Genomic DNA, 24,859 nt, shown 5'->3' on the forward strand with positions numbered 1-24,859 from the left:
GGGTGTGGTTCTGGGATGTGGTTCTGGACTGTGATGAGGAAGCTTCAGATAGGCTGGGATGGGCTGCCAACAAAAATAGGCAAATATGAACATGCAATCATTTCCTTGCCTTGGAAGTAAGATTCCGGGTTGATGAACCAGGCTCAGATTGCTCTGGGTCACTGTGAGCCCAGGGAGCCGTGGGTCGGTCTCAAGTAATCATGAGAAATTATGTCGCCTCAGCCCTGGCCTAATCCTTGGAGGATCCCTTCATGCTGCTGCTTGTACAGCGTAGCTTAGAGGCATGGGGAACATGGGAGAGGAACAGCCCATGGGGATACTTCATCATCAAGTCACAAGGATGAGTATTTTCTGAAGGTTTTTGTGTGTCTAATCCTTTGCTGAATAGGTGCACTTGTGAGATTGACCTCATCCTTCACTTAGGGAATTTACAGAGTGGTTGGGGAACCCAAAGGACAGTCAGGTGACAAAGACTGGATGAGACACGAGTCTGCACTGAGTTGTGTGGTTCAGTTTGGCTGGAAGGGTGGTTCTAAACTGAGGGCAATTTGCCCCTCTCCCCAGGGGACTTTTAGCAGTGTTTGGACGTTGTTGATTGTCGCAACAAGTAGCCAGGGGTGGAGTGGGGTGTTGATACTGGCATCTAGTGAATAGTGGCCAGGATTGCTGCTGAACATCCTATAATGCACAGTAGGGTTGCTGCAGCAAAGAATTCAGTTTAGTTAGTTCAGTTGCCCAGTCGTGTCCGACTCTTTGCGACCCCATGAGCTGCAGCACACCAGGCCTCCCTGTTCAACACCAACTCCCAGAGCCCTCCCAAACTCATGTCCATTGCATCAGTGATGCCATCCAAGCATCTCTTCCTCTGTCGTCCCTGAATTATCTGACTCCAAATGTCAGTACAGTTGTCCCTCAGTGTTCACAAGAGTTTGGTTCCACAAGCCCTGCAGGTAACCAATATCTTAGGCTGCTCAAGTCCTCCATGTAAAATAACTGTGTACACTTGGCTTTCAGCACACGTAGGTTCTGCATCTGTGGGTTTGGCTTGTCTGGGATTGATCCTGCGGGTACCAAGGGCTGATGAGCCAAGGTGGAGACAGGATGGGCGGAAAACTACTGCTACATAGTGCGTGGCACTCTGCTCAGGAGGCAGTCACAAGCCACAGGCTTCAGGGCGGGTGAGCTGAGGTGTTTTAATAAAGAGGAAGGAAACAGGGGTACTTTTTCCTGCTGCTTTCTAAGCAATATGCATTATCTGCCCAGAAGTTTAGAATCTTATCATCTTGGTTGCCCCAATCAGCAGGAACTGTGCCTTCTCAAGGACAGGTTTAGAGCTCACTTTTTATGGCCAGTAGATAAGATCAAACCCCTTTAGAACTGACATTTTATCTCTGAAAAATCTGAACAACCACCCCCAGAAGGGTAGAATCTCAGAATTGCCCAAATATCAATAACTTTATACAGCTTAAAGAACAAGGGTTATTTAGTTACTCAGTCATGTCCAATGTTGTGATCCCACTAACTATAACCCCCCAGTCTCCTCTGTCCATGAGACTTTCCAGGCAGGAATTCTGGGATGGGCTGCCATTCCTTCTCCAGATCTTCCCAACCCAGGGATGGAACCTGCATCTCCCGCTTGACAGGCAGATTCTTTACCGTTGAGCCTCCTGGGGAGACCTAAAGAACAATTAAGCTACAGTTATTTTAAAAACAACCCATATTTCAAGCTGGATGCCTGTTGCTGTGGCCCTTATTGTTGTTCAGTCACTCAGTTGTGTCTGACACTATATGAACCCAGGAACTGCAGCTCTGCAGGCTTCCCTGTCCTTCACCCTTTCCTGGAGTTTGCTCAAACTCTGTCCATTGACTCTGTCTCTCTCCATTGAGTCGGTGATGCCATCCAACCGACTCATCCTCTGTCATCCCTGTCTCCTCCTGCCTTCAGTCTTTCCCAGCATCAAGGTCTTTTCCAATGAGTCGGCTCTTCCCATCATGTGGCCAAAGTATTGGAGCTTCAGCTTCAGCATCAGTCTTTCCAATGAATATTCAGGATTGATTCCCTAGGGTTAACTAGTTGGATCTCCTTGCAGTCCAAGAGATTCTCAAGAGTCTCCTCCAGCAACACAGTTCAAAGGCATCAGTTCATTGACACTCAGCTTTTTTATTGTCCAGCTCTCATATCCATACATGACTACTGGAAAAACCATAGCTTTGACTATATGGACCTTTGTAAGCAAAGTGATGTCTCTGCTTTTTAATACGGTGTCCAGGTTTGTCATTGCTTTTCTTCCAAGGAGCAAGCGTCTTTTAATTTCATGGCTGCAGTCACCATTCACAGTGATTTTGGAGCTCAAGAAAATAAAATCTCCCTGTTTCCATTGTTTCCCCAACTGTTTGTCATGAAGGAGTGGGGCTGGATGCCATGATCTTCGTTTTTTGAATGTTGAGTTTTAAGCCAGCTTTTTCATTCTCCTCTTTCACCTTCATCAAGAGACTCTTTAGTTCCTCTTCACTTTTCTGCCATTTAGGTGGTGTCATCTGTATATCTGAGGTTGTTGGTATTTATCCCAGCACTCGTGGTTCCAGCTTGTGCTTCATCCGGGAGGGCATTCCGCATGATGTACTCTGCTTAGAAGTTAAATAAGCAGGGTAACAATATTCAACCTTGATGTACTCCTTTCCCAATTTTGTACCAGTCCATTGTTCCATGCCCAGTTCTAACTATTGCTTCTTGACCTGCGTTATAATCTATCTTTGATAACAGAAAAGGGGGATACTAAATTCCCCTTCTTCTAAATCATCTGATGTCTCTTTTAATCTTTAGATGTCAGGTCTTAAAATTCAGAAAGTTCTTTAAGTTTATTCAACCTTTTGAAGAAAGCCTCTGGAGTCTGAAGATTTTAAGAAGTCTTGTATCCGTTCGCTCAGGGGTAACATTTTTAATGTAACCCTTTGTTGAGGTAGAAGCCAGTGGGTTTCCTTGAACTTTCTACTGGCAATAAATCTCTGGTACTGGTCTCTAGTGGAGGAGGGCATGGTAACCTACTCCACTATTCTTGCCTGGAGAATCCCATGGACAGAGAGCCGCAGGCTACAGTCCATAGGGCCGCAAAGAGTCAGATGTGAGTGAGTGACTGAGCACTGGTCTCTAGACAGTCAGACACACGACTGGTAAGCCTCATTTTTATTAATATTTCTTTTGCCCCCAACAAAAGCCTGGTGCAGTGGGGTGGAACTACTGAGGAAAAAACGAGGTTAAATTTAGAATTTTGCTTAAAGTGAAGAAGGGCTCTGAGACCCCACCTGTCCTTCACTGTCCAGTGAAACTGTAGTGAGTCTTTCTCAAAGTACATCAGCAACAAGTTAACATGTACCTTCAATATTTCATATCCCCTTGAAAACTGCACCTCTTTTTGGGCAAAGTGATTATTTGATTTCATCAGGAGCCATGTTCAAGGTAAAGCAATGACTTTGATGAGCTAGAGCCCAGTCATGGAAAGAATACTGAACGGAAAGTCAGAAGATCCGAGTTTTGACAGTCTCAATTCTGTCATCTGCAGCCTTAGGCTAGGTGTCAGTTCCTCCTTTGTAAGATAAGGGTGGTAGCACTTCTGATCTCTTGTTGGGTACTGGCTGGCAGGCTCAAAGGCGAGGCTGACTGTTGAAAAACTTTTGAGACCTGTAAAACTGTGTATTATATAAACTGACTATATATATATGTGTGTGTTGTATACATAACCATCATTGCTTCAAATTATGACCCTGAGGTTTTGCCACATTATTGGAGGGAAAAAAAAAAGGAATGAATTCTGTTGATTAGACTGTATTTGAGGCACAAAATGAACCTGAATATTTTAGGAAGATTTTCAGCAATAAGAACTCAAACAGAAGCTTTTTTTTTTTTTTTTTACCCTAACAGTTTACTAATTGCAAAGTTCCTCAAAGGCAAAGTCTATGTCTTATCTGTCATTTTTGTGCCTGTCAGCATCCAGCATGAAAGTTTAGGATAACTGCTAATCATTCAGATTTTTCTCCCACTAAAATTCAGGCTTTAGATCCAGAAAACTTGTTCTAACTGTGTGATCACTCTGAATCTCGGTTTCCTGGTTTCCTGTACAAAGAGAGGAATATGTAACTTGGATAAAAACGCCTAGCCAGATGCTTGATAAACACAGGCACCAGGCAGAACTTGGCTCTCTGTCTCATTTCCTGAGTGCTGTGGCTGGAGGTTTTCCTGACTGGCTAGAGATCTCCTCAGTCAGAGAAGAGGGACCCTCCTTTTTGTCTAGGTAGCTGTTTTTCGTGGCACGTGTAAGATGTAGCTGGAGCCTCGGTCTAGAGAGTTCAGATGTCTGCCATTCATATTTGGGCCTCTGAGCAGGCCTTAACCTCAGAGTGAGAGGATGAATGGGGTATTACTGAACTTGAGAGCAGGAGGAGCTCATCAGTTGCCCACAGGGACTAGGCAGTGACATGCTTGAGTCAAGCAGATGGGGTTTTTGGACAGTAGGGGTTTTGGGGAGGCTGAGGTGGAGCTAGAGGCCATGTATGTTTGTGACCTTATCTAATATGGCCCTGGGATTTTCAGAAGCTGGAAATCAGAATTTCTGTATGAAACCTTTTCATTTTAAGATGTTGACAGTTAATTTCATTTTTTTTTAATTGTAAAACAAAGGTACCACGTGGACATAGAACTCAGTAGTGGGCCCATGGGCCAGCAGTTTGCAATCTCTGCTTTCAAACAGGAGGGGCAATGATACAGCTAATACAGAAGGAAAGGACTTGCCCTCCTGGCCAGCTGTGCAGACACTATAGTAGAACTGCCTTCCTGCTCTCTGAGTGCCGCTTGCTTTGTCACATGCTCCCTGCTACTTTGTCTCTCAGCTTTGCACCATGCTTCCCTGGTGGCTCAGAGGTTAAAGTGTCTGCCTGGAATGTAGGAGACCAGGGTTTGATCCCTGGGTTGGGAAGATCCCCTGGAGAAGGCAATGGCAACCCACTCCAGTATTCTTGCCTGGAGAATCCCATGGAGGGAGGAGCCTGGTAGGCTACAGTCCATGGGGTTGCAAAGAGTTGGACATGACTGAGCAACTTTACTTACTTTTGCTGAAGATGGCATACTTCTCCGTGCATTTATTCTATGGCAGAAGAAGCCAGTGATGAGGGATTGCCAGGATACCTCAAGGGAGAACTTTTTTTCCTCGTAAGTGTCCAGGGGTGAAAGACTGGCAGGTTAATCCAGTGTTCTGAGCCTCTTCCCTGCTGCTCTCTCAGCAGGGGGCACCTCCCCCCAGTCTTCATGCTTCCCCAGCCTTTCATTCCCCGCACATCATCAGCACCCAGTATAATTGACTCCAAAGCAGTTATGAGTCTCTGGAATGTTCATTTGTCAGCCCTCATTAGAATTTTAAATTTCATGAGGCCAAGGAGCATGAGGTCCAAGGACAGTGAGTGAGCGGCACGTAGTAGGTGTTCAATAAAATTTGTTGAAAGAAATGAGTGAACAAATGAATGAGCTGCTCAGGGACCTTTGGAGAAAGAAACTGTTTTATGCACATCACTGCCAGGGCTGCAGGCTGGGAAAGAAAGCAGAGGGGGCGGGGAGGAAGAAGGAATGGTGGGAGAGGGTGGGGGAGCTCCTCTAATTGTGTGGGGTGGGAGTCACATAGGGTGGAGTCATGAGGTGCTACCCTCAGCCTGGGCTTCCTTCCAGGCCTGGCGCACCTCGATCTTCACCTTGAAAGGTTTGATCTGCAAGACGAGACTGGGATTGCCCTCCAGAGAGGGTAGCTTCCCATCATCCGGGATCTCCAGGTTGAACCTCTGCAGCAGCCGGGACATGAAGAGGAAGAGCTCCTGGCGGGCTAGCATCTCACCTACACAGGAGCGGGGTCCGGCTCCAAAGGGCAAGTAGCTTAACGATGGCGAGATGAGTTGTGTCCCCGTGGGGTCCAAGAAGCGCTCTGTGGAAACGGGGAGGCCATGGAGAGGCATCAGCCAGGGGCCAGGCCAGGGTCAGTAGAGGACTGGGGAAGGACAAGGCCCTGCCTGGGGAGCCCCAGTCTGGGAAGGTGGACAGCCTTATTTGGGGGGGCGGCAATCTTAGGAGAGATAAATGCCCTGCTCTCAGGTAGCCCTTAATCACACAGAGAAGATGGAATATTCAGAAAGGATGAAAAGGTGTATTAAACAGATGAAAATGGCACCATCCAACAGGAGAGGGGGCTGACTTCACAGGAGACGTATGCCTATGGGCCTTCTTAGAAGAGGAGCTTGCAGTTGGTGGAAGGAGAGTGGGAAACCCAGCTGTGAAGAATGTGGGTAAGTGTCGGGTAGGCTAGGGGTGTCAACAGGTCCATGTAGTGGGAGTCAGGAGTCTTCTAGTAGGAAGCTTGGCAGAAGGGAAGCAATGCTGGAGAGGTGGGCACAGAGGGCGCTGTGTGGCCAGGGGGCAGGACAGAACAGGGACTCACCGGGCATGAACAGGTCGGGCTGCTGCCACTCCTTCTCATTGTGATGCAGTGCCCACAGGTTGACCACAACGTCTGTGCCCTTGTCAATGGTAAGGTCGCCAATGCTGCCCCAGAGAGGGAGAGGAAAAGAGGGTCTGGAGTATTGTCCTTCCCCACCTGCTCTGCCCCAAGTCTCCGTGGTCCCTACCCTGGGGAAAAGAGTCCTTTGCTCCCTCATGCCACTCCCTCATGCCCACTCCTGCATCTTCTCCTCAGCTTCTGCCAGATTGAATGTGAATCCAGCCCTCTCTTCCTGACTAGCACTTGGGATCAACACTTGTGTGTCTGTTAGGGCCTGTGGGTGTGCATATTGAGCTGCTGCGTGTGTGTTTTGGATTGGGTAGGAGCACATGTCTCCCAGGTGGCAGGCAGCTTCTGAGGGAGGTCAGGTCGATGGGTGAGTGAGTGTCAGTGGGTAGAAGACACACTGGTCAGTAGGGTCATGGGTAGGATGATCGGTTGTCAGTGGTTGACTGTAGGTTGACCAGCCAGCTGGAAGAGTCAGATGCTGGGGGAGGGTGCAGGTGGGTTGGACGTTCCTGGGAGGGAAGGCACACCTGGAGTCAATGATAGCCTTGTGGGGGATCAGCATAGGGGCCACAGGCCGGATTCGGAGCACCTCTCGGATGGTCGCCTCCAGCAGGACAAGGCGGTTCCGGTCACTGATGGTTGGGGTGCGATTGAAACCTATATTCTGGTCAATGCTATCCTGGATCCTCTTCTTCAACTGAGGGCCAGAACAGGGTGGATGTTACCAGGGTGTATCAGCCCAGGAGAAGCGAGGGCTTAGAAGAATCCTACTGTCACACCCAAAAGGGCAAGACCCTTCCCAGTGGTGGCTCTACAACCCCGGCTTTGCTTGCAGAAGATGGGGCAGCTCCACCGAAGGACGAGAGCCAACCACTGCTTGGGCAAAGGGTGCTTCAGCCCAGGCATCCTGCAAAGAAATCCCGAGGTACTGACTCTCCCTTCCTCTGGAGCAGAAGTGAGAGTGCCTGGGGTCAAGAGTGCTTGGGAAGGCTCGGGTGGAGAGAAACTCACCGAAGGATGGTGTAGCAGGTAGGCCACGATCCACTTTATCACAGAGGTGGTGGTCTCCACACCAGCCCCGAAGATGTCCGCTATGGTAGCGAGCATGTGTCTGTTTGAAAGCAGCTTTGAATCCTGCTCTGGGCCAGTGTTGTTATTGTCTGCATTCACCTTGGCTTGCATCAGTATGTGCAGCAAGTTAGTGATGGAGTCGCTGGTGAAGTTCTCCTGGTTGGGTGAGATTGGGAGACGATGAAGAGGAAGGAGCCCCATCTGCAACCCCTGCCATACTCTCACCCAGACTGTAGACACAAAGGCTTCTCCCACTTGGGAATGAGGGAGTGGAGGGAGGCTCGTCAGGACCCATGAACTTGTGGGAGTGGAGAAAACACTGGGCCCTCTTTAAATTTGCGGGGTGGACGGGACCCTTCAGCGTCCTCTTCAGTTCCTCACGTCTCTACTCCTATTTACTAGTTAAGTCAGGTTTTATTGAGCACCTACTACATGGCAGGCTCTCTGCTAGGTGCTGGAGCTGCTACACTGTCCAAAACGGACCCTACCCTGCTCTCCTGCCACTTTCCACCTAACTCGTCATCTCTTCTGCTTCATCACCTACCTGACATTTTTCAAGGATTTCACTCAGCAATTCATTTCGCGTTTCAACACAACCCTTCATCTTTTCCATGGCTTTGCTGGGGAAAATCTGCAAAGTAGAAATGTTAGATTCTCCCTGGCCGTCCCTGGTGAGTTCCCACCCTGATCCCAACCTTCAGCCAGAATGGAAAGCAGGAGAGGGACCCGGAATGGGAGCATCAGTGACAACCAGGACAATTCCAAACAAGGGAGAAAGGAGTCACCTCCACTTCCCCTTCCCCCTTCAATCGAACATCTAGCAATGACTGAGACTTTACTCAGTAGTAACACAGACATGAGTCTCAAGGCGTGATTAAGTTCCTTAACTTTTTGAAGCCTGTATTTTCATCTGCATGGGGATAATAAAGCCCACTTCCAAAAGGAATGCGTGATTCATGAATGTGGAGCTTTGGTACTGGCACATGGCATTTCCCAGTTGCTCAGTGGGTAAAGTCTCTGCCTGCAATGCAGGAGACGTGGGTTCAATCCCTAGGTTGGGAAGGTGCCCTGTAGAGGGAAGTGGCAACCCACTCCAGTGTTCTTGCCTGGGAAATCCCATGGACAGCGGAGTCGGGTGGGTAACAGTTCGTGGGGTCGCCAAAGTCAGACACGACTGAGTGACTAAACCCCACCACCAGCATTACCATGAGTATCACAGGGCACAGTGTAAAAGCTAAACCTATTTCTGTAGAGAAGCAGCAAGATTTTGAAGAGTCAGAGGAGGCAGAGGTCACAGTAATTGAGGTAGTCAGGAAAAATGTGGGTCTGGAGTGAACTGTAAGAGGAAAGAACTGGGGATACTGTCAGGGTGTGCTGAGGTCTGCCCGTAGGGCCTGGCCCCATCCTCACCTTCAGCGCAGGGAATATGTCTAACAGAACTTCCTTGCCCAGAACCTCCAGGATGCCATCATTGACATTTTGTATGGCCTTCAGGGCAGGATCCTCATTCTTGAAGGAGAAGTTGAAGCAGATAAAGCTGATTATGTTGGTGACCGCCAGAGAGAGAGGCTCGGACAGATCTATGGACTGTCCATGCTGGGTAGCCAGGAAATCACACAGCACGTTGGCTTCCTGATTAACTGAGCAGAGAGGGGGATGTGAGGGAGGAACTGAGCCATCCCTTCACCCCCATCTCGACCAGTTCCATCTGAATCTAAGACAGCAGATGTCCAGCAGATGGCAGTGGTAGCCAAGAAAATGTGGAATGGAGGCACCCAGAACCCTCCCCTTCCCCAACCCTCTGCAGGCTCCTTGAGCCCAGGGCCAGCCAGGCACTCACTGATCTTCTCTAACTTCAGGTTGCCATCCTTGAACAGGGCAAAGGCATTCAGTACCAGCTTCCGATGCAGCTGCCAGTGGGCACCATGGTCGGCAAAGGCAATGCCCTTTTGGTTGTCTGACAGGATGTCTAGAGTGGCCTTTGGAAAGCAGGAAAGGACATAGGACAAAGGACTCAGGCACCATCCACCTGCCCTCACCGAGGGCAAAGAGGCTGGTACCTGTCATCAGCCTCCTTGCAGAGCTCCCTGCTTCACTCCACCCTGACGGCAAGGCCTTGGTAGGACAGAACCTTTGGCCTGACACTTCCAGCTCCAACAGAGAGACAGAGTAAGGCGAAAGAAAGAACCCTGAGTTAGATTGTTCAGATCAATGACAGGGTGAGGCAGCTGTGATGGGATGGACTCTCTAAACTTGTAGGAGCAGAGACTGAGGACACACCAGGCCCCTGCCCTTCCCTGGGTCCTCTGGGGATGGGGGCTGCTAAAGGCACAGCAGCTGTGCCCCCTTTTAGTTCTCCCTTCCATTGCCAGCCGTGTGCCCACTACAGGGCCACATCTGCAGAGGCACATGTCTTGTCAAACCAGCCTGGATTTGGGCCAAGCTGCTTCTGCCCAGAGGACCCCCAAAACTATACAGGTCCCCCCAGACCTCCCCTCTTCTATCCCCGGATCTGCAAGCCCCATCAGACTAGCCGCCTCCTTCCTCGTTGCCCTGGAGAGACCAGCCCAGCAGAGATGGGAGAGGGTAGTTGGCCCACAGACCAGGCCGACTGGCCCAAGCAAAGAAGAGTCAAGCCTTGGTCTGATCAAAGATAAGCAGCCAGGGGGCCTTGCCCAGGACATTCAGGGGAGTACCCTGCAGCCAGGTGATGTGTCAGAGGCTGGCAGTGTTGCTGGATGACTAGCTCCCACTGCCTTCTGCCCCCAGGAGCAAACAGAAAGCTCGACAGGTTGAATCTTCAGCGTCCTCCTTGAAAGTGCTTGCATAGGTCAGCTCCCTAGGGCTGGAACAGCTCCAGGAAGCTCCAAGAAAATAGTGATCCCAGCTCTCCAAGAATCAGGGTACTTCCCCCTCACAACTTTTTGTGGAGGACAGGAATCACTAACCCGTTTTCCATGTGAACTCTGTTCATCAAGGCTAGTTATTGAGAACTTCCAGCACTGGCCTAAATGCTTTACATACACTCTTTCAGTGAATCATGAGAGCTCAGATTTCAGGCTCAGAGAGCTAGACTCTTGGGCTTCCCAAGTGGCTGAGATGGTAAAGAACTTCTCCGCAATGGGCGAGACCTGGGTTTGATTCCTGGGTCAGGAGGATTGCCCAGAGTAGGAAATGGCAACCCACCCTAGTATGCTTGCCTGGAGCGAGGAATGTGGTGGGCTAGTCCATGGGGTCACAAAGAGGCGGTCAAGACCGAGCGGCTCACACTTTCACTTTTTCAGCTGGGGGAGATGATGTTGTAAGGGCTCCCTGACCCCTCAAACCACCACTCCCACCCTTTCCCACCTCCAGAAAAAGCCAGAAAATAAAGTCTTCCTTTACTTCTTCCTGCCTAGTTTAGAGCCTGGGTGAGGTCTGAGGGGTCACTCCCCACCCATAGCCCCACCAGTCTGTTATTGGAAGAATCACAGGTTGCTGGAACTAGAAGGGGCATTGCAGGCATGGCTTTGGCTGAAGAGCTCAACGTGCCCAGGGGCTGGTGAGGGGAGGGATGAGAGGCATTACTTACCACTTTGGGACGCCCAGAGAATTCCTTGCCCTTCTTGAGAAGCACCTCCCTGGCCAACTGGTGGTGTCCAATCATCACAGTAGTCTTGGAACCCAAACGAAAGGAATAGATGGGGCCATATTTTTCCTGCAGCTTGAAGAAGTTCTCGTGTTGCTGGCCCCGTCTGGGGAGGAATGGTAGGCTGCCCACCAGGGGCAGGGATGGGAGGCTCCTGGGGTACTTGGCACCAGAGTGCTTGGTCTTGGGCCAAAATAAATAGGCGAGGGTGAGCAGAAAGACAGCCAAGAGCACCCACATTGTGTCCGGGTGGCAGCAGGCAGGACAAAGAGCTGTGGAGTGGCTTCACCCACCTTAGGGTGCAAGAAGGCCTTTTTAAGGGCTCCCCTGACCTTCTCCTTGACTTTATGTTATTGCTCGCCTTGGTGGAAGTTTATCCTGGAGCACAGCCAGTAGTCCTCTCCCAGAATGGGGAGGGAAGGGGAGAGGAGGTTTCTTTCAAGAGCTGGCTCCACACCAGGGCACACCCCTAAGGGAGGGGCTAGGTAAGGGCACAGACAGCTAGTCCCTGTCCCTTGCTCCCTGTCCATCAACGTCTCCAGAGTAGGCCAGAAGCAAATGATATCTGGGTCAGGAATCACGGCTCGGGACTCTCTGTACTATGAAATCACAATCAACAGACAGCTATCCAATTTTATCAGCTGAGGAAAGTGAGGCCTCCCAGAGTCAGGCTTGAATAAAGTCACACAGATAGTGATGACAAGAATCCAGTTCTCTTTATTCCTAGTTGCTGCTTTTGCCAGGGGGAGTGAAACCTTTGCGTCAAGAGCAGGGGCCCTGTTGTTAGATGGGTTTAGGCTCAAATTCTAGCTTAACCGCTCTCTAGCTATATGACTTAAAAGGTTTAGCATGAAGTTTACCATTTGAGTGTACAATTCAGTAGCACTGAATATGCTTCACAGTTGTTGTACAGCCATCACCACTGTCTACTTCCAAAACTGTTTTCACAACCCCAAACAGAAAGTATATCCATGAAGCAATAACTCCCCCTTCCCCTCCCCCCAGTCCCTGGTAAGCTCTAATCTGTCTGTGAATATGCCTATTTCACGTAAGTGGAATCATATAGCATTTGGTCTTTTGTGACTGGCTTGTTTCTCTAGGCATGATGTTTTCAAGGTTCATCTACTTTGTAGCATATGTCAGAACTTCATTCATTTTCTAAATATTTGTTTATTTGGTTGTGCTGGGAGTTAGCTGCAGTACTCAAGATCTGCAGTCTTCATTGCAGCATGTGGGTTCTGATTCCCTGGCCAGGGATTGGACCTGAGCCTCCTGCATTAGAAGTGTAGAATCTTAGCCACTGGACTACAAGGTAAGGCCCCTCCATGCCTTTTTGTGACTGAACAACATTCTGTTAAGTGGGTATACCACCATTTGTTTCTTCATTCATCAGTTGATGGACACTTAGGTTGTTTCCACTTTTGGCTACTGTGAATAACGCTGCTATGGACATGGGTGTACATGTCCACAGCATGAACATAGTATCTACTTGGGTCTCTGTTTTCAATTTTGGGGGTGGTAAATACCTAGAAGTGGAATCACTGGGTCAGATAGTAACTTTATGGTTACTTACCTGTTTTAAGTTTCAGTTTCCTCCTCTATAATGGGAATAACATCTTTTTTAAAAAGTTTAATGTTTATTTTTAAACAGTTTATTTACTGTTGACTGGATCCTCATTGTTGTGCAGACTTTCCTCTACTTGTGGGTAGCAGGGGCTACTCTAGTTGCAGTGGGGAGGCTTCTCATTGCAGTGGCTTCTCTTGTGGAACCCAGGGGACTCAGGCTCCAGTAGCTGCTGCACATAGGGTAGTAGCTGCAGCTCCCGGGCTCTAGAGCACAGGCTCAGTAGTTGTGCTGCATGGGCTTAGTTGCTGCATAGCATGTGGGATCTTCCTGGATCAGGGATCAAAAGACTGTGTCTCCTGCGTTGGCAGGCGGATTCTTTACCACTGAGTCACCAGGGAAGCCCTGGGATATACTTCTTAAGGCTGTTGTGACTCACTAAGATAATGCATGTAGAAGTGCTGCCTGACATGAAGTACATGCTCATTCAGTATTCACCAGAATCATTGTTGTGTCAAAAGGCCTTCCTCGTTTTTCTGAGTTCTTATTAGTATATCTTCCTAACAAACAAAATCCTCATCTTCTGCTGTACACCTTCAGTGGCTCAATCAGTATTTATCAATGATTTGATAAAACCAGGTAAAGGCACAGTCACAAGAGAGTGTCAGTCATCACCAAGGTGACTCCTGGTGTCATTCATCGTAGAGGAGGTGGGTCCTCAGGCAAGTAACCATGACCCACTGAGTGAGACTCGCAAAGGTGAGAGATGGAATTTCTGCCCCTCTCTGGGGGTGATCTGCCAGTGTTCATACTTTGAAGAGTATTGACTTGTATAAGGGCTGCTGGAATTAAGCAGGAAGGCAGCAGGGCAGGGAGCTCAGGATAAAGATGAATCCACAAGGCCTTGTAAAGCAGGCTGTCTCATTGCCCACTACTTCAACAGTTCAAATGTTGTTCAGACTTTTAGGGCCATTTGGAGTCAGAGGTATGAGCTGGAGTAGTCTTCATGAAAGCAAGGGGATTTGAGCTAAGCCTTGAAGGAGAGATTAGGATGACTTAATAGGCAGAGGCAGGGGGAGAGGGGAGGAAGGGCACCGTTGGAAGGGAGAGCAGTGGAGTCAAACACGTGGAAGCTAAAAGAGGTGCAGTGTGTGAGATGGTCTTGATTGCAGACTTGAAGAGGGTGTGCAAGGGGCAGTACCTGAGAAACAAGATCTGACAAGTACATTGAATCAGGCTCTGGAAGCCTGAATTGGAAAGCTAGGGCGGGTGGGAAGCCATTGAAAGTTCCATAGCAGGAAAGCAACAGGGGCACAGTGGAGGGCGAATCTGGCCTCAGTGCTAGGCAGACTGGATGAAATCTTGTATAACGTTTGATAGCTCGGTGGGAAGTGGTGAGGCCTATGATTCAAGCAGGGCGCTAAGTGGGGTCAACCAGCTGGTGGAGAAAAATAAAGGACTTTCTGTCCCTCAAGCGAATGCCAAGGTGATTCTCTGATATTTCACATCCAAACACAAATAAGAAACAGGAATTTTTAAAAATTGTTGCTTCACATCCTTATCACTATATTATAAAAGTTATACATGATAACTGCAAAAAATCTGGAGAATACAGGTAGCTAAAAAATGAAAATTTCAAATATATTTTTAAACTTAATGACTTAATGCATTTTTTGGCATGGTTAGTTTTCTATGTTATTAAAAGCTTTTCTACAGCAATTATTTTTAAGGGCTACATATTATTTCATGGTCATATGTATTTAATATGTAGAGCATAGCTTAACTGACCCTGTTTTGTATTATTGGACATTTTATGTTGTTTCTATTTTTGTCTTTGTTGTTGATATAAACAACACTAAGGAATAGCCTTGTGAAAACTTTGGATATAACTGTTATATCTTCTTAGGATAGAATTCAAAAAAGTGGAATTGTAGGTCAAAGGCTATGTATACATATTTTTAAAGACTCTGACAAAAACTGAATTATTATTAGATGCATTATATTAGTAGATTTCTTAGTATCCTGCCATTCCTAGGATGCTAAGTTTATTCAGTCATGTCCAATTCTGTGCAACCCTGTGGATTATAGACTGTTAGCCTACTCTGTCCATGGGATTCTCTAGGCAAGAATAACGGAGTGTGTTGCCAGGCCCTCCTCCAAGGAATCTTCCCAATCCAGAGATCGAACCCACATCTCCTATATCACCTGCACTGGCAGACAAGTTCTTTACCACTAGCACCACCTGGGGAGCCCTAGAATAATACTAACTTATCCAAAGAATTGTCTTTTAATACAGATTGGATTCTCTTTGTAATTTACTTAGGATTTTCTTTCTGTTGCATCTCTAGTCATATGAAAAAATGGGTTGTAGTTTTCTTACTTATGGATTGTCAAGTTTTAGTATTGTGATTTTGCAATCTTTTTCTATGTCCTAAAGCAGATTAAATAGCATGGGAATTATCTATTTTTTGAAGCTCTAAAGAAAAGTGACCGTGAGAAGTGTTGGTCCCTCCCACTTTTGGGGAGAGATAATTCTCTAACATTATTTTCCAGTTTTGTCAGTAATTATTGATCTCCTCAACTCTTTGAGACTTCCTGAGTCCATCTGGCAATTAATATTTCTTAAATTTTTTTTCTATTTTTTTCTTGACTTGTCAGAACTTTTGTTAATCTTTTCAATGAATCTCTCCTTGGGTTTATTCATCAAGTCTTTGATTGTTGTGGTCTTATTTCATTCTCAGTGTGGATAAATGACCAATGCAAAACATGTATAACTTTATACTAGGACTCAGACTGAAAGCTTGTATGAATTCCGCTTCCCCTGCATCCCTGTTTTCCTTGTCAAAAAACATAAGACCCATTATCTACTAGAACTTATGACCTGGGAACTCTATTCTTAGGTGTATAACCAACAGAATGTGTACATATGTTCATCAAAAGGCATGTCCAAGAGTGCTCATAGCAGCACTGTTTATAATACTCCTAGACCAGGAAAAACCCAAATATTTATGGATTGTAGAATGGATGAACTGTCATCCATCATAAAGTGGGCTATGATATAGACATGAGAATGAATGAAGTACAGCTCCATATACCAATGTGTATGAACTGCCCAAACATAATACTGAGTAAAGAAACCAGGCTTATAAGAATGCATCCTGTATAATTCTACTTATATAAAATTCAAAAGCAGAGCAAACTAGTCTATAGTTATAGGAGTCAGGATGGTGGTCATCTTGCAGGATGGTTCATGGCTGAAAGGTAGGGATTCTGAGGGACAGGTGATGTTCTGCTTCTTGATCTGGTTTCTGGTAACACAAGCAAGTTCACTTGAAGTGGGACACCAATTATTCATATGTATGTTATACTTCAATGAAAAGTTTACTTTAAACACAACACTGCAAATCAACTATACTCCAATATAAAATAAAAAATTTTAAAGTAACAAAATATACATAAAGAAAAAAATTTACTTTCAAAAGTTGGGGTGTCTATGGAGTTTGTGACCTCCTGAGATTGCATGCAACATTTGCAGATACATATAAATATATATTTTTCTGGAGACAGGATTCATAGTTTGAATTAACTTCTTACAATAGTGACTTTATCATTGACTCAGGGATTCCAATATCCTCACTTAGTCCTACCCTAATCTTGCTTTGTCAGTCTCCTCCTTTGTGTATCTTCCCATCTCTTCTCTCCCTCTCTCTGAGAATTTTCCCCTGACTGCTCTGGTATTCTCTCTTTCTAGAACAAGCATACTTCCTTACTTTCCTTATTTTGTGATTCAGTGTTTACATATATTTCAAAATGATGACCATGATATCTAATTGCAATCTATCACCATACAAAGATAATACATATTTATTACCTAAATTCCTCACACTGTACATTTCACACCTGTGACATATATTTTGCAGCTAGAAGTTTATACTTCTTAATCTCCCTCATCTATTTATTTCCTCTTTCTACCCCCTTTCCCTCTGGCAACCACCTCCTTCTTCTCTGTATCTATAATCCTGTTTCTCTTCTGTTATGCTTGTTCATTTGTTTTGTGTTTTAGCTTCCACAGATAAGTGATAATAGTACCAAATTTGTCTTTCTCTGCCTGATTATTTCACTTGGCATAATACCCACTGGGTCCATCCATTATCCATTTCATTGCAAATGGCAAGATTTCATTCATTTTTTAAATGGCTGAGTAGTATTCTTGTATATATATATCAGTTCAGTTCAGTCACTCAGTTGTGTCCGACTCATTGCGATCCCATGAGTCACAGCACGCCAGGCCTCCCTGTCCATCACCATCTCCCAGAGTTCACTCAGACTCACGTTCATCGAGTCCGTGATGCCATCCAGCCATCTCATCCTTGGTTGTCTCCTTCTCCTCCTGACCAATCCCTCCCAGCATCAGAGTCTTTTCCAGTGAGTCAACTCTTCACATGAGGTGGCCAAAGTACTGGAGTTTCAGCTTTAGCATCATTCCTTCCAAAGAAATCCCAGGGTTGATCTCCTTCAGAATGGACTTGTTGGATCTCCTTGCAGTCCAAGGGATTCTCAAGATTCTTCTCCAACACCACAGTTCAAAAGCATCAATTCTTTGGGGCTCAGCCTTCTTCACAGTCCAACTCTCACATCCATACATGACCACTGGAAAAACCATAACCTTGACTAGACAGACCTTAGTCGGCAAAGTAATGTCTCTGCTTTTTAATATGCTATCTAGGTTGGTCGTAACTTTTCTTCCAAGGAGTAAGTGTCTTTTAATTTCGTGGCTGCAGTCACCATCTGCAGTGATTTTAGAGCACCCCAAAATAAAGTCTGACACTGTTTCCACTGTTTCCCATCTATTTCCCATGAAGTGATGGGACCGGATGCCATGATCTTTGTTTTCTGAATGTTGAGCTTTAATCCAACTTTTTCGCTCTCCTCTTTCACTTTCATCAAGAGGCTTTTAGTTCCTCATCACTTTCTGCCATAAGGGTGGTGTCATCTCCATATCTGAGGTTATTGATATTTCTCCCGGCAATCTTGATTCCAGCTTGTGTTTCTTCCAGCCCAGCATTTCTCATGATGTACTCTGCATAGAAGTTAAATAAGCAGGGTGACAATATACAGCCTTGACGTACACCTTTTCCTATTTGGAACCAGTCTGTTGTTCCATGTCCAGTTCTAACTGTTGCTTCCTGACCTGCATACAGATTTCTCAAGAGACAGGTCAGGTGGTCTGGTATTCCCATCTCTTGAAGAATTGTCCACAGTTTATTGTGATCCACACAGTCAAAGGCTTTGGCATAGTCAATAAAGCAGAAATAGATGTTTTTCTGGAACTCTCTTGCTTTTTCCATGGTCCAGCAGATGTTGGCAATTTGATCTCTGGTTCCTCTGCTTTTTCTAAAACCAGCTTGAACATCAGGAAGTTCACGGTTCAAGTATTGCTGAAGCCTGGCTTGGAGAATTTTGAGCATTACTTTACTAGCATGTGAGATGAGTGCAATTGTGCAGTCATTTGAGCATTCTTTGGCATTGCGTTTCTTTGGGATTGGAATGAAAACTGACCTTTTCCAGTCCTGTGGCCACTGCTGAGTTTTCCAAATTTGCTGGCATATTGAGTGCAACACTTTCATAGCATCATCTTTCAGGATTTGAAACAGCTCCACTGGAATTCCATCACCTCCACTAGCTTTGTTCATAGTGATGCTTTCTAAGGCCCATTTGACTTCACGTTCCAAGATGTCTGGCTCTAGATGAGTGATCACATCATCATGATTATCTGGATCATGAAGATCCTTTTTGTACAGTTCTTCCGTGTATTCTTGCCACCTCTTCTTAATATCTTCTGCTTCTGTTAGGTCCCTACCATTTCTGTCCTTTATCAAGACCATCTTTGCATGAAATGTTCCCTTGGTATCTCTAATTTTCTTGAAGAGATCTCTAGTCTTTCCCATTCTGTTGTTTTCCTCTGTTTCTTTGCATTGATCGCTGAGGAAGGCTTTCTTATCTCTTCTTGCTATTCTTTGGAACTCTGCATTCAGATGCTTATATCTTTCCTTTTCTCCTTTGCTTTTCACCTCTCTTCTTTTCACAGCTATTTGTAAGGCCTCCCCAGACAGACATCTTACTTTTTTGCATTTCTTTTCCATGGGGATGGTCTTGATTCCTGTCTCCTGTACAGTGTCATGAACCTCATTCCATAGTTCATCAGGCACTCTATCTATCAGATCTAGGCCCTTAAATCTATTTCTCACTTCTACTGTATGATCATAAGGGATTTGATTTAGGTCATACCTGAATGGTCTAGCGGTTTTCCCTATTTTCATCAATTTGAGTCTGAATCTGGTATATGTATATATATATATATATCACAACTTCTTTGTCCATTCATCTATTATTGGGCGCTTAGATTGCTTCCATATCTTGGGTACTAAAAATAATGCTGCAATGAACATACGGCATGTATCTTTTCTAATTAGTCCTTTTGTTTTCTTCAGATAAATTCCCAGGAGTGAAATTGCTGGATCTACAAGAACTAACACCCAAAAAAGATGTCCTTTTCATTATAGGGGACTGGAATGCAAAAGTAGGAAGTCAAGAAACAACTGGAGTAACAGGGAAATTTGGCCTTGGATTACGGAATGAAGCAGGTCAAAGGCTAACTGAGTTTTGCCAAGAGAATGCACTGGTCATAGCAAAAACCCTCTTCCAACAACACAAGAGACAACTCAACACATGGACATCACCAGATGGTCAACACCAAAATCAGATTGATTATATTCTTTGCAGCCAAAGATGGAGAAACTCTATACAGTCAGCAAAAACAAGACTGGGAGCTGATTGTGGCTCAGATCATGAACTCCTTATTGCCAAATTCAGACTTAAATTGAAAAAAGTAGGGAAAACCACTAGACCATTCAGGTATGACCTAAATCAAATCCCTTATGATCATACAGTGGAAGTGAGAAATAGATTTAAGGGACTAGATCTGATAGATAGAGTGCCTGATGAACTATGGAATGAGGTTCATGATATTGCACAGGAGACAGGGATCAAGACCATCCCCATGGAAAAGAAATGCAAAAAAGCAAGATGTCTGTCTGGGGAGGCCTTACAAATAGCTGTGAAAAGAAGAGAAGCAAAAAGCAAAGGAGAAAAGGAAAGATATAAGCATCTGAATGCAGAGTTCCAAAGAATAGGAAGGAGAGATAAGAAAGCCTTCCTGAGCAATCAGTGTAAAGAAATAGAGGAAAACAACAGAATGGGGAAGACTAGAGATCTCTTCAAGAAAATTAGAGATACCAAGGGAACATTTCATGAAAGATGGGCTCAATAAAGGACAGAAATGATATGGACTTAACAGAAGCAGAAGATATTAAGAAGAGATGGCAAGAATACACAGAACTGTACAAAAAAGATCTTCACAACCATGATAATCATGATGGTGTGATCACTCACCTAGAGCCAGACATCCTGGAATGTGAAGTCAAGTGGGCCTTAGAAAGCATCACTACAAACAAAGCTAGTGGAGGTGATGGAATTCCAGTGGAGCTATTTCAAATCCTGAAAGATGATGCTGTGAAAGTGTTGCACTCAATATGCCAGCAAATTTGGAAAACTCAGCAGTGGCCACAGGACTGGAAAAGGTCAGTTTTCATTCCAATCCCAAAGAAAGGCAATGCCAAAGAATGCTCAAATGACTGCACAATTGCACTCATCTCACATGCTAGTAAAGTAATGCTTCTCCAAGCCAGGCTTCAGCAATATATGAACTGTGAACTTCCTGATGTTCAAGCTGGTTTTAGAAAAAGCAGAGGAACCAGAGATCAAATTGCCAACATCCACTGGATCATGGAAAAAGCAAGAGAGTTCCAGGAAAACATCTATTTCTGCTTTATTGACTATGCCAAAGCCATTGACTGTGTGGATCACAATAAACTGTGGACAATTCTCAAGAGATGGGAATACCAGACCACCTGACCTGCCTCTTGAGAAATCTGTATGCAGATCAGGAAGCAATTGTTAGACTTGGACATGGAACAACAGACTGGTTCCAAATAGGAAAAGGTGTACGTCAAGGCTGTATATTGTCACCCTGCTTATTTAACTTCTATGCAGAGTACATCATGAGAAACGCTGGGCTGGAAAAAGCACAAGCTGGAATCAAGACTGCTGGGACAAATATCAATAACCTCAGATATGGAGATGACACCACCCTTATGGCAAAAAGTGAAGAGGAGCTGAAAAGCCTCTTGATGAAAGTGAAAGAGGAGAGTGAAAAAGTTGGCTTAAAGCTCAACATTCAGAAAACGAAGATCATGGCATTTGGTCCTATCACTTCATGGGAAATAGATGGGGAAACAGTGGAAACAGTGTCAGACTTTATTTTTTGGGGCTCTAAAATCACTGCAGATGGTGACTGCAGCCATGAAATTAAAAGACACTTACTCCTTGGAAGAAAAGTTATGACCAACCTAGATAGCATATTGAAAAGCAGAGACATTACTTTGCCAACAAAGGTCCGTCTAGTCAAGGCTATGGTTTTTCCAGTGGTCATGTATGGATGTGAGAGTTGGACTGTGAAGAAGGCTGAGCCCCGAAGAATTGATGCTTTTGAACTGTGGTGTTGGAGAAGACTGTTGAGAGTCCCTTGGATGGCAAGGAGATGCAACCAGTCCATTCTAAAGGAGATCAGTCCGTGGTGTTCCTTGGAAGGACTGATGCTGAAGCTGAAACTCCAATACCTTGGCCACCTGAATATTCAGGATTGATTTCCTTTAGGATTGACTGGTTTTATCTACTTACAGTCCAAGGGACTTTCAAGAGTCTTCTCCAGCACCACAATTTGAAAGCATCAAGTTTTCTGGCACTCAGCCTTCTTTATGATCTAGCTCTCACATCTGTACATGACTACTGGAAAAAACATAACTTTGACTATATGGACCTTTGTAGGCAAAGTGATGTCTTTGCTATTTTATATCCTATCTTGATTTGTCATAGCTTTTCTTCCAAGAAGCAAGTATCTTTTAATTTCATGGCTGCAATCACCATACACAGTGATTTTGGAGCCCAAGGAAAGAGTCTGTATTGTCTCCATTTCTTCCTCATCTATTTGCCATTAAGGGATGGCACCAGATGTCATGATCTTCGTTTTGTGAATGTTGAGTTTTAAGCCAGCTTTTTCACTCTCCTCTTTCACCTTCATCAGGGACTCTTTAGTTCCTCTTCACTTTCTGCCATATGGGTGGTGTCATTTGCATATCTGAGGTTGTTGATATTATATTTCTCCCAGCAATCTTGATTCCAGCTTGTGCTCCAGGAGGGCATTTTGCATGATATACTTTGCATATAAGTTAAATAAGCACGATGACAATATATAGCCTTGACATACTCCTTTCCCAGTTTTGAACTAGTCCATTCTAAGTTCTATGTCCGTTTCTAACTGTTGCTTCTTGACCTGCATACAGGTTTGTCAGGAGGCAGGTCTGGAAAGGTGGTTTGGTATTTCCATCTCTTCCAGAATTCTCCACAGTTTGTTGTGATCCACAAGCTATGGTTTTTCCAGGAGTCATGTATGGATGTGAGAGTCGGACCATAAAGAAGGCTGAATGCCAGAAAATTGATGCTTTTGAACTGTGGTGCTGGAGAAGACTCTTGAGAGTCCCTTGGACTGCAAGGAGATCAATCAATCCTAAAGGAAATCAACCCTGAATATTGATTGGAAGGACTGATGCTGAAGCTGAAGCTCCAATACTTTGGCCACCTGATGTGAAGAGCCGACTCATTATAAAAGACCCTGATGCTGGAAAAGACTGAAGGCAGGAGGAGAAGAAGAAGACAGAGGATGAGATGGTTGGATGGCATCACTGACTCAGTGGACATGAGTTTGAGCAAGCTCTAGGAGATGGTGAAGGACAAGGAAGACTGGTGTGCTGCAGTCCATGGGGTTGCAAAGAGATATGACTGAGTGACTAAACAGCAGTCAATGAATCAGAAGTAGACATTTTTCTGGAATGCCCTTGCTTTTTCTATGATGCAGTAGATGTTGGCATTTTGGTTCCTCTGGTTTCTCTGCCTCTTCTAAATCCAGCTTGTACATCTGGAAGTTCTCAGTTCACGTACTATTAAAGCCCAGCTTGAAGGATTTTGAGCATTACCTTGCTAGCATGTGAAATGAGCACAACTGTGTGGTAGTTTGAACATTGCCTGGCACTGCTCTTCTTCGGGACTGGGATGAAAACTGACCTTTTCCAGTCCTGTGGCCACTGCTGAGTTTTCCAAATTTGCTGGTGTTTTGAGTGTAGCACTTTTAACAGAATCAGCTTTTAGAATTTGAAATAGCTCAGCTGGAATTCCATCACCTCCACTAGCTTTGTTCATAGTAATGCTCCCTAAGGCCCACTTCACTTCACACTCCAGGATTGGAGTCTGAAGACTCCACCTAGAGTCTGGCTCTAGGTGAGTGATCACACCATCATATATAGATCTAAATTTTTTGTGTACATACATTTTGAACCAATTATTCCAACTCTAGGAATATATACTGCAGATGGCTCATGGTTCAATATACAAAATGAACAATGTACAGCCTCCATTAATAGGAAACTGAAATAAAATGCAATCAGGAAAAAGAGGAAACACTTTATATACTTATTAGGGAAATCTCTCTCAAATATGTTGTTAGGTTTAAAAAAACAAGAATGATGTGTATTGAATTCCCCCAACTATGTGAAAAAGAAGAAGAATATATGTACTTTTTTGCTAGCATATAAGGTGTCTCTGGAAGAACACTCAAAAAGCTCATGAATTTGGTTGTCAATGGGAAGAAGAATTAAGAACACACAAAAGCTGGGGGTATGGTGGTGGCGGGAAGAAGAGTTTTCAATGGCTACCCTTTTATGCCTTTTAAAATATTGAGAGGATTTACCTGGTGGTCCAGTGGTTAAGACTCTGACTTCCACTGCAGGGGACGTGGTTCCATCCCTGGTTGGGGGAACTAGGATTCTACATGCGGTGTAGCCAAAAACAACACTGAACCATGTAAATGCATTACCATTTCAAGGTTGAGTTAAACATTAAAGCAAGAAGAAAAAGAAGAATAGAAATAGAAACTGTATTAACTGACTGTGTTAATATATTTTTTTAAAAAATTGATGCCTCCACCTACTGCCCTGTTCCCTCAGACCTCCCAGAGATTCTTGTTTCATTCATCATTTTCCTCCTGCATCTTCAACTCACCCTCTTGGTTGGCTTTTTCTCCTCAGTTGACAAATACGCTTAAGACTTTTATCTCAAACAAAATTTTAATATCCTCCACTGATGTTATGTTCCTCTCTAATTTTCCTTTAATTTCTGTCCTCCAATTTGCAATCAGACTTCTTGGTAGAATAATATGATGAACATTTGTGTTTCTATCTTATTCCCCATTCATTGTACACTTGTAGTCTGGCCTCTGACCCACTACACTGGTAGATCCATAGGATGTCTTTCAGACCTTCTATCCATCTATCTATGTATTAATTATTGAGATATAGTTGATATTATAATAGTTTCAGGTATATAACATGGTTCAAAAAAATTTAAGGCTATATTTCATTTACAATTATGAAATATTAGCTAAATTCCCTGTGCTATACAATATATCCTTGTAGCTCTTTTAATACATAGTAGTTTGTACTTCTCAATCCCTTATCCCATCTTGCCCCTCCCCTCTTTTCTCTCCCAGTGGTAACCACTAGTATGTTATCTATACCTGTGAATCTGTTTCTTTTTTGTTATATTCACTAGTTTGTTTTATTACTTTAGATTTCACATATAAGTGATATCATACAGTATTTATCTTTCTCTGACTTATTTCATTTACCGTAATACCATCCAAGTCAATCCATGTTGTTGCAAATGGCAAAATTTCATTCTTATTTGTAGCTGAATCAAATACCATTGTGTGTGTGTGTATATATATGCATATATTTATATCCCACATCTTCTTTATCCATTCATCCATTGATGGACATGTAAGTTGCTTCCGTATCTTGATTATTTGTAAACAATGCTGCCGTG

At 44.7% G+C, this 24,859-nt stretch overlaps 1 protein-coding gene across 1 annotated transcript; it reads right to left on the reverse strand.

Moving 5' to 3' along the window:
• Positions 1-5,529: 5,529 nt before the first annotated feature.
• Positions 5,530-11,527, reverse strand: CYP17A1 (cytochrome P450, family 17, subfamily A, polypeptide 1). Its single transcript, NM_001009483.1, is given in 8 exon segments — positions 5,530-5,963; positions 6,474-6,577; positions 7,070-7,239; positions 7,554-7,769; positions 8,158-8,244; positions 9,024-9,253; positions 9,454-9,592; positions 11,185-11,527. Coding segments are annotated over 8 exon segments (1,530 nt in total). The 5' UTR covers positions 11,482-11,527; the 3' UTR covers positions 5,530-5,676.
• Between the last annotated feature and the right edge of the window lie 13,332 nt (positions 11,528-24,859).

The sequence above is a fragment of the Ovis aries genome, chromosome 22 (assembly GCF_016772045.2).
Source record: "Ovis aries strain OAR_USU_Benz2616 breed Rambouillet chromosome 22, ARS-UI_Ramb_v3.0, whole genome shotgun sequence".
Classification (NCBI taxonomy): domain Eukaryota; kingdom Metazoa; phylum Chordata; class Mammalia; order Artiodactyla; family Bovidae; genus Ovis; species Ovis aries.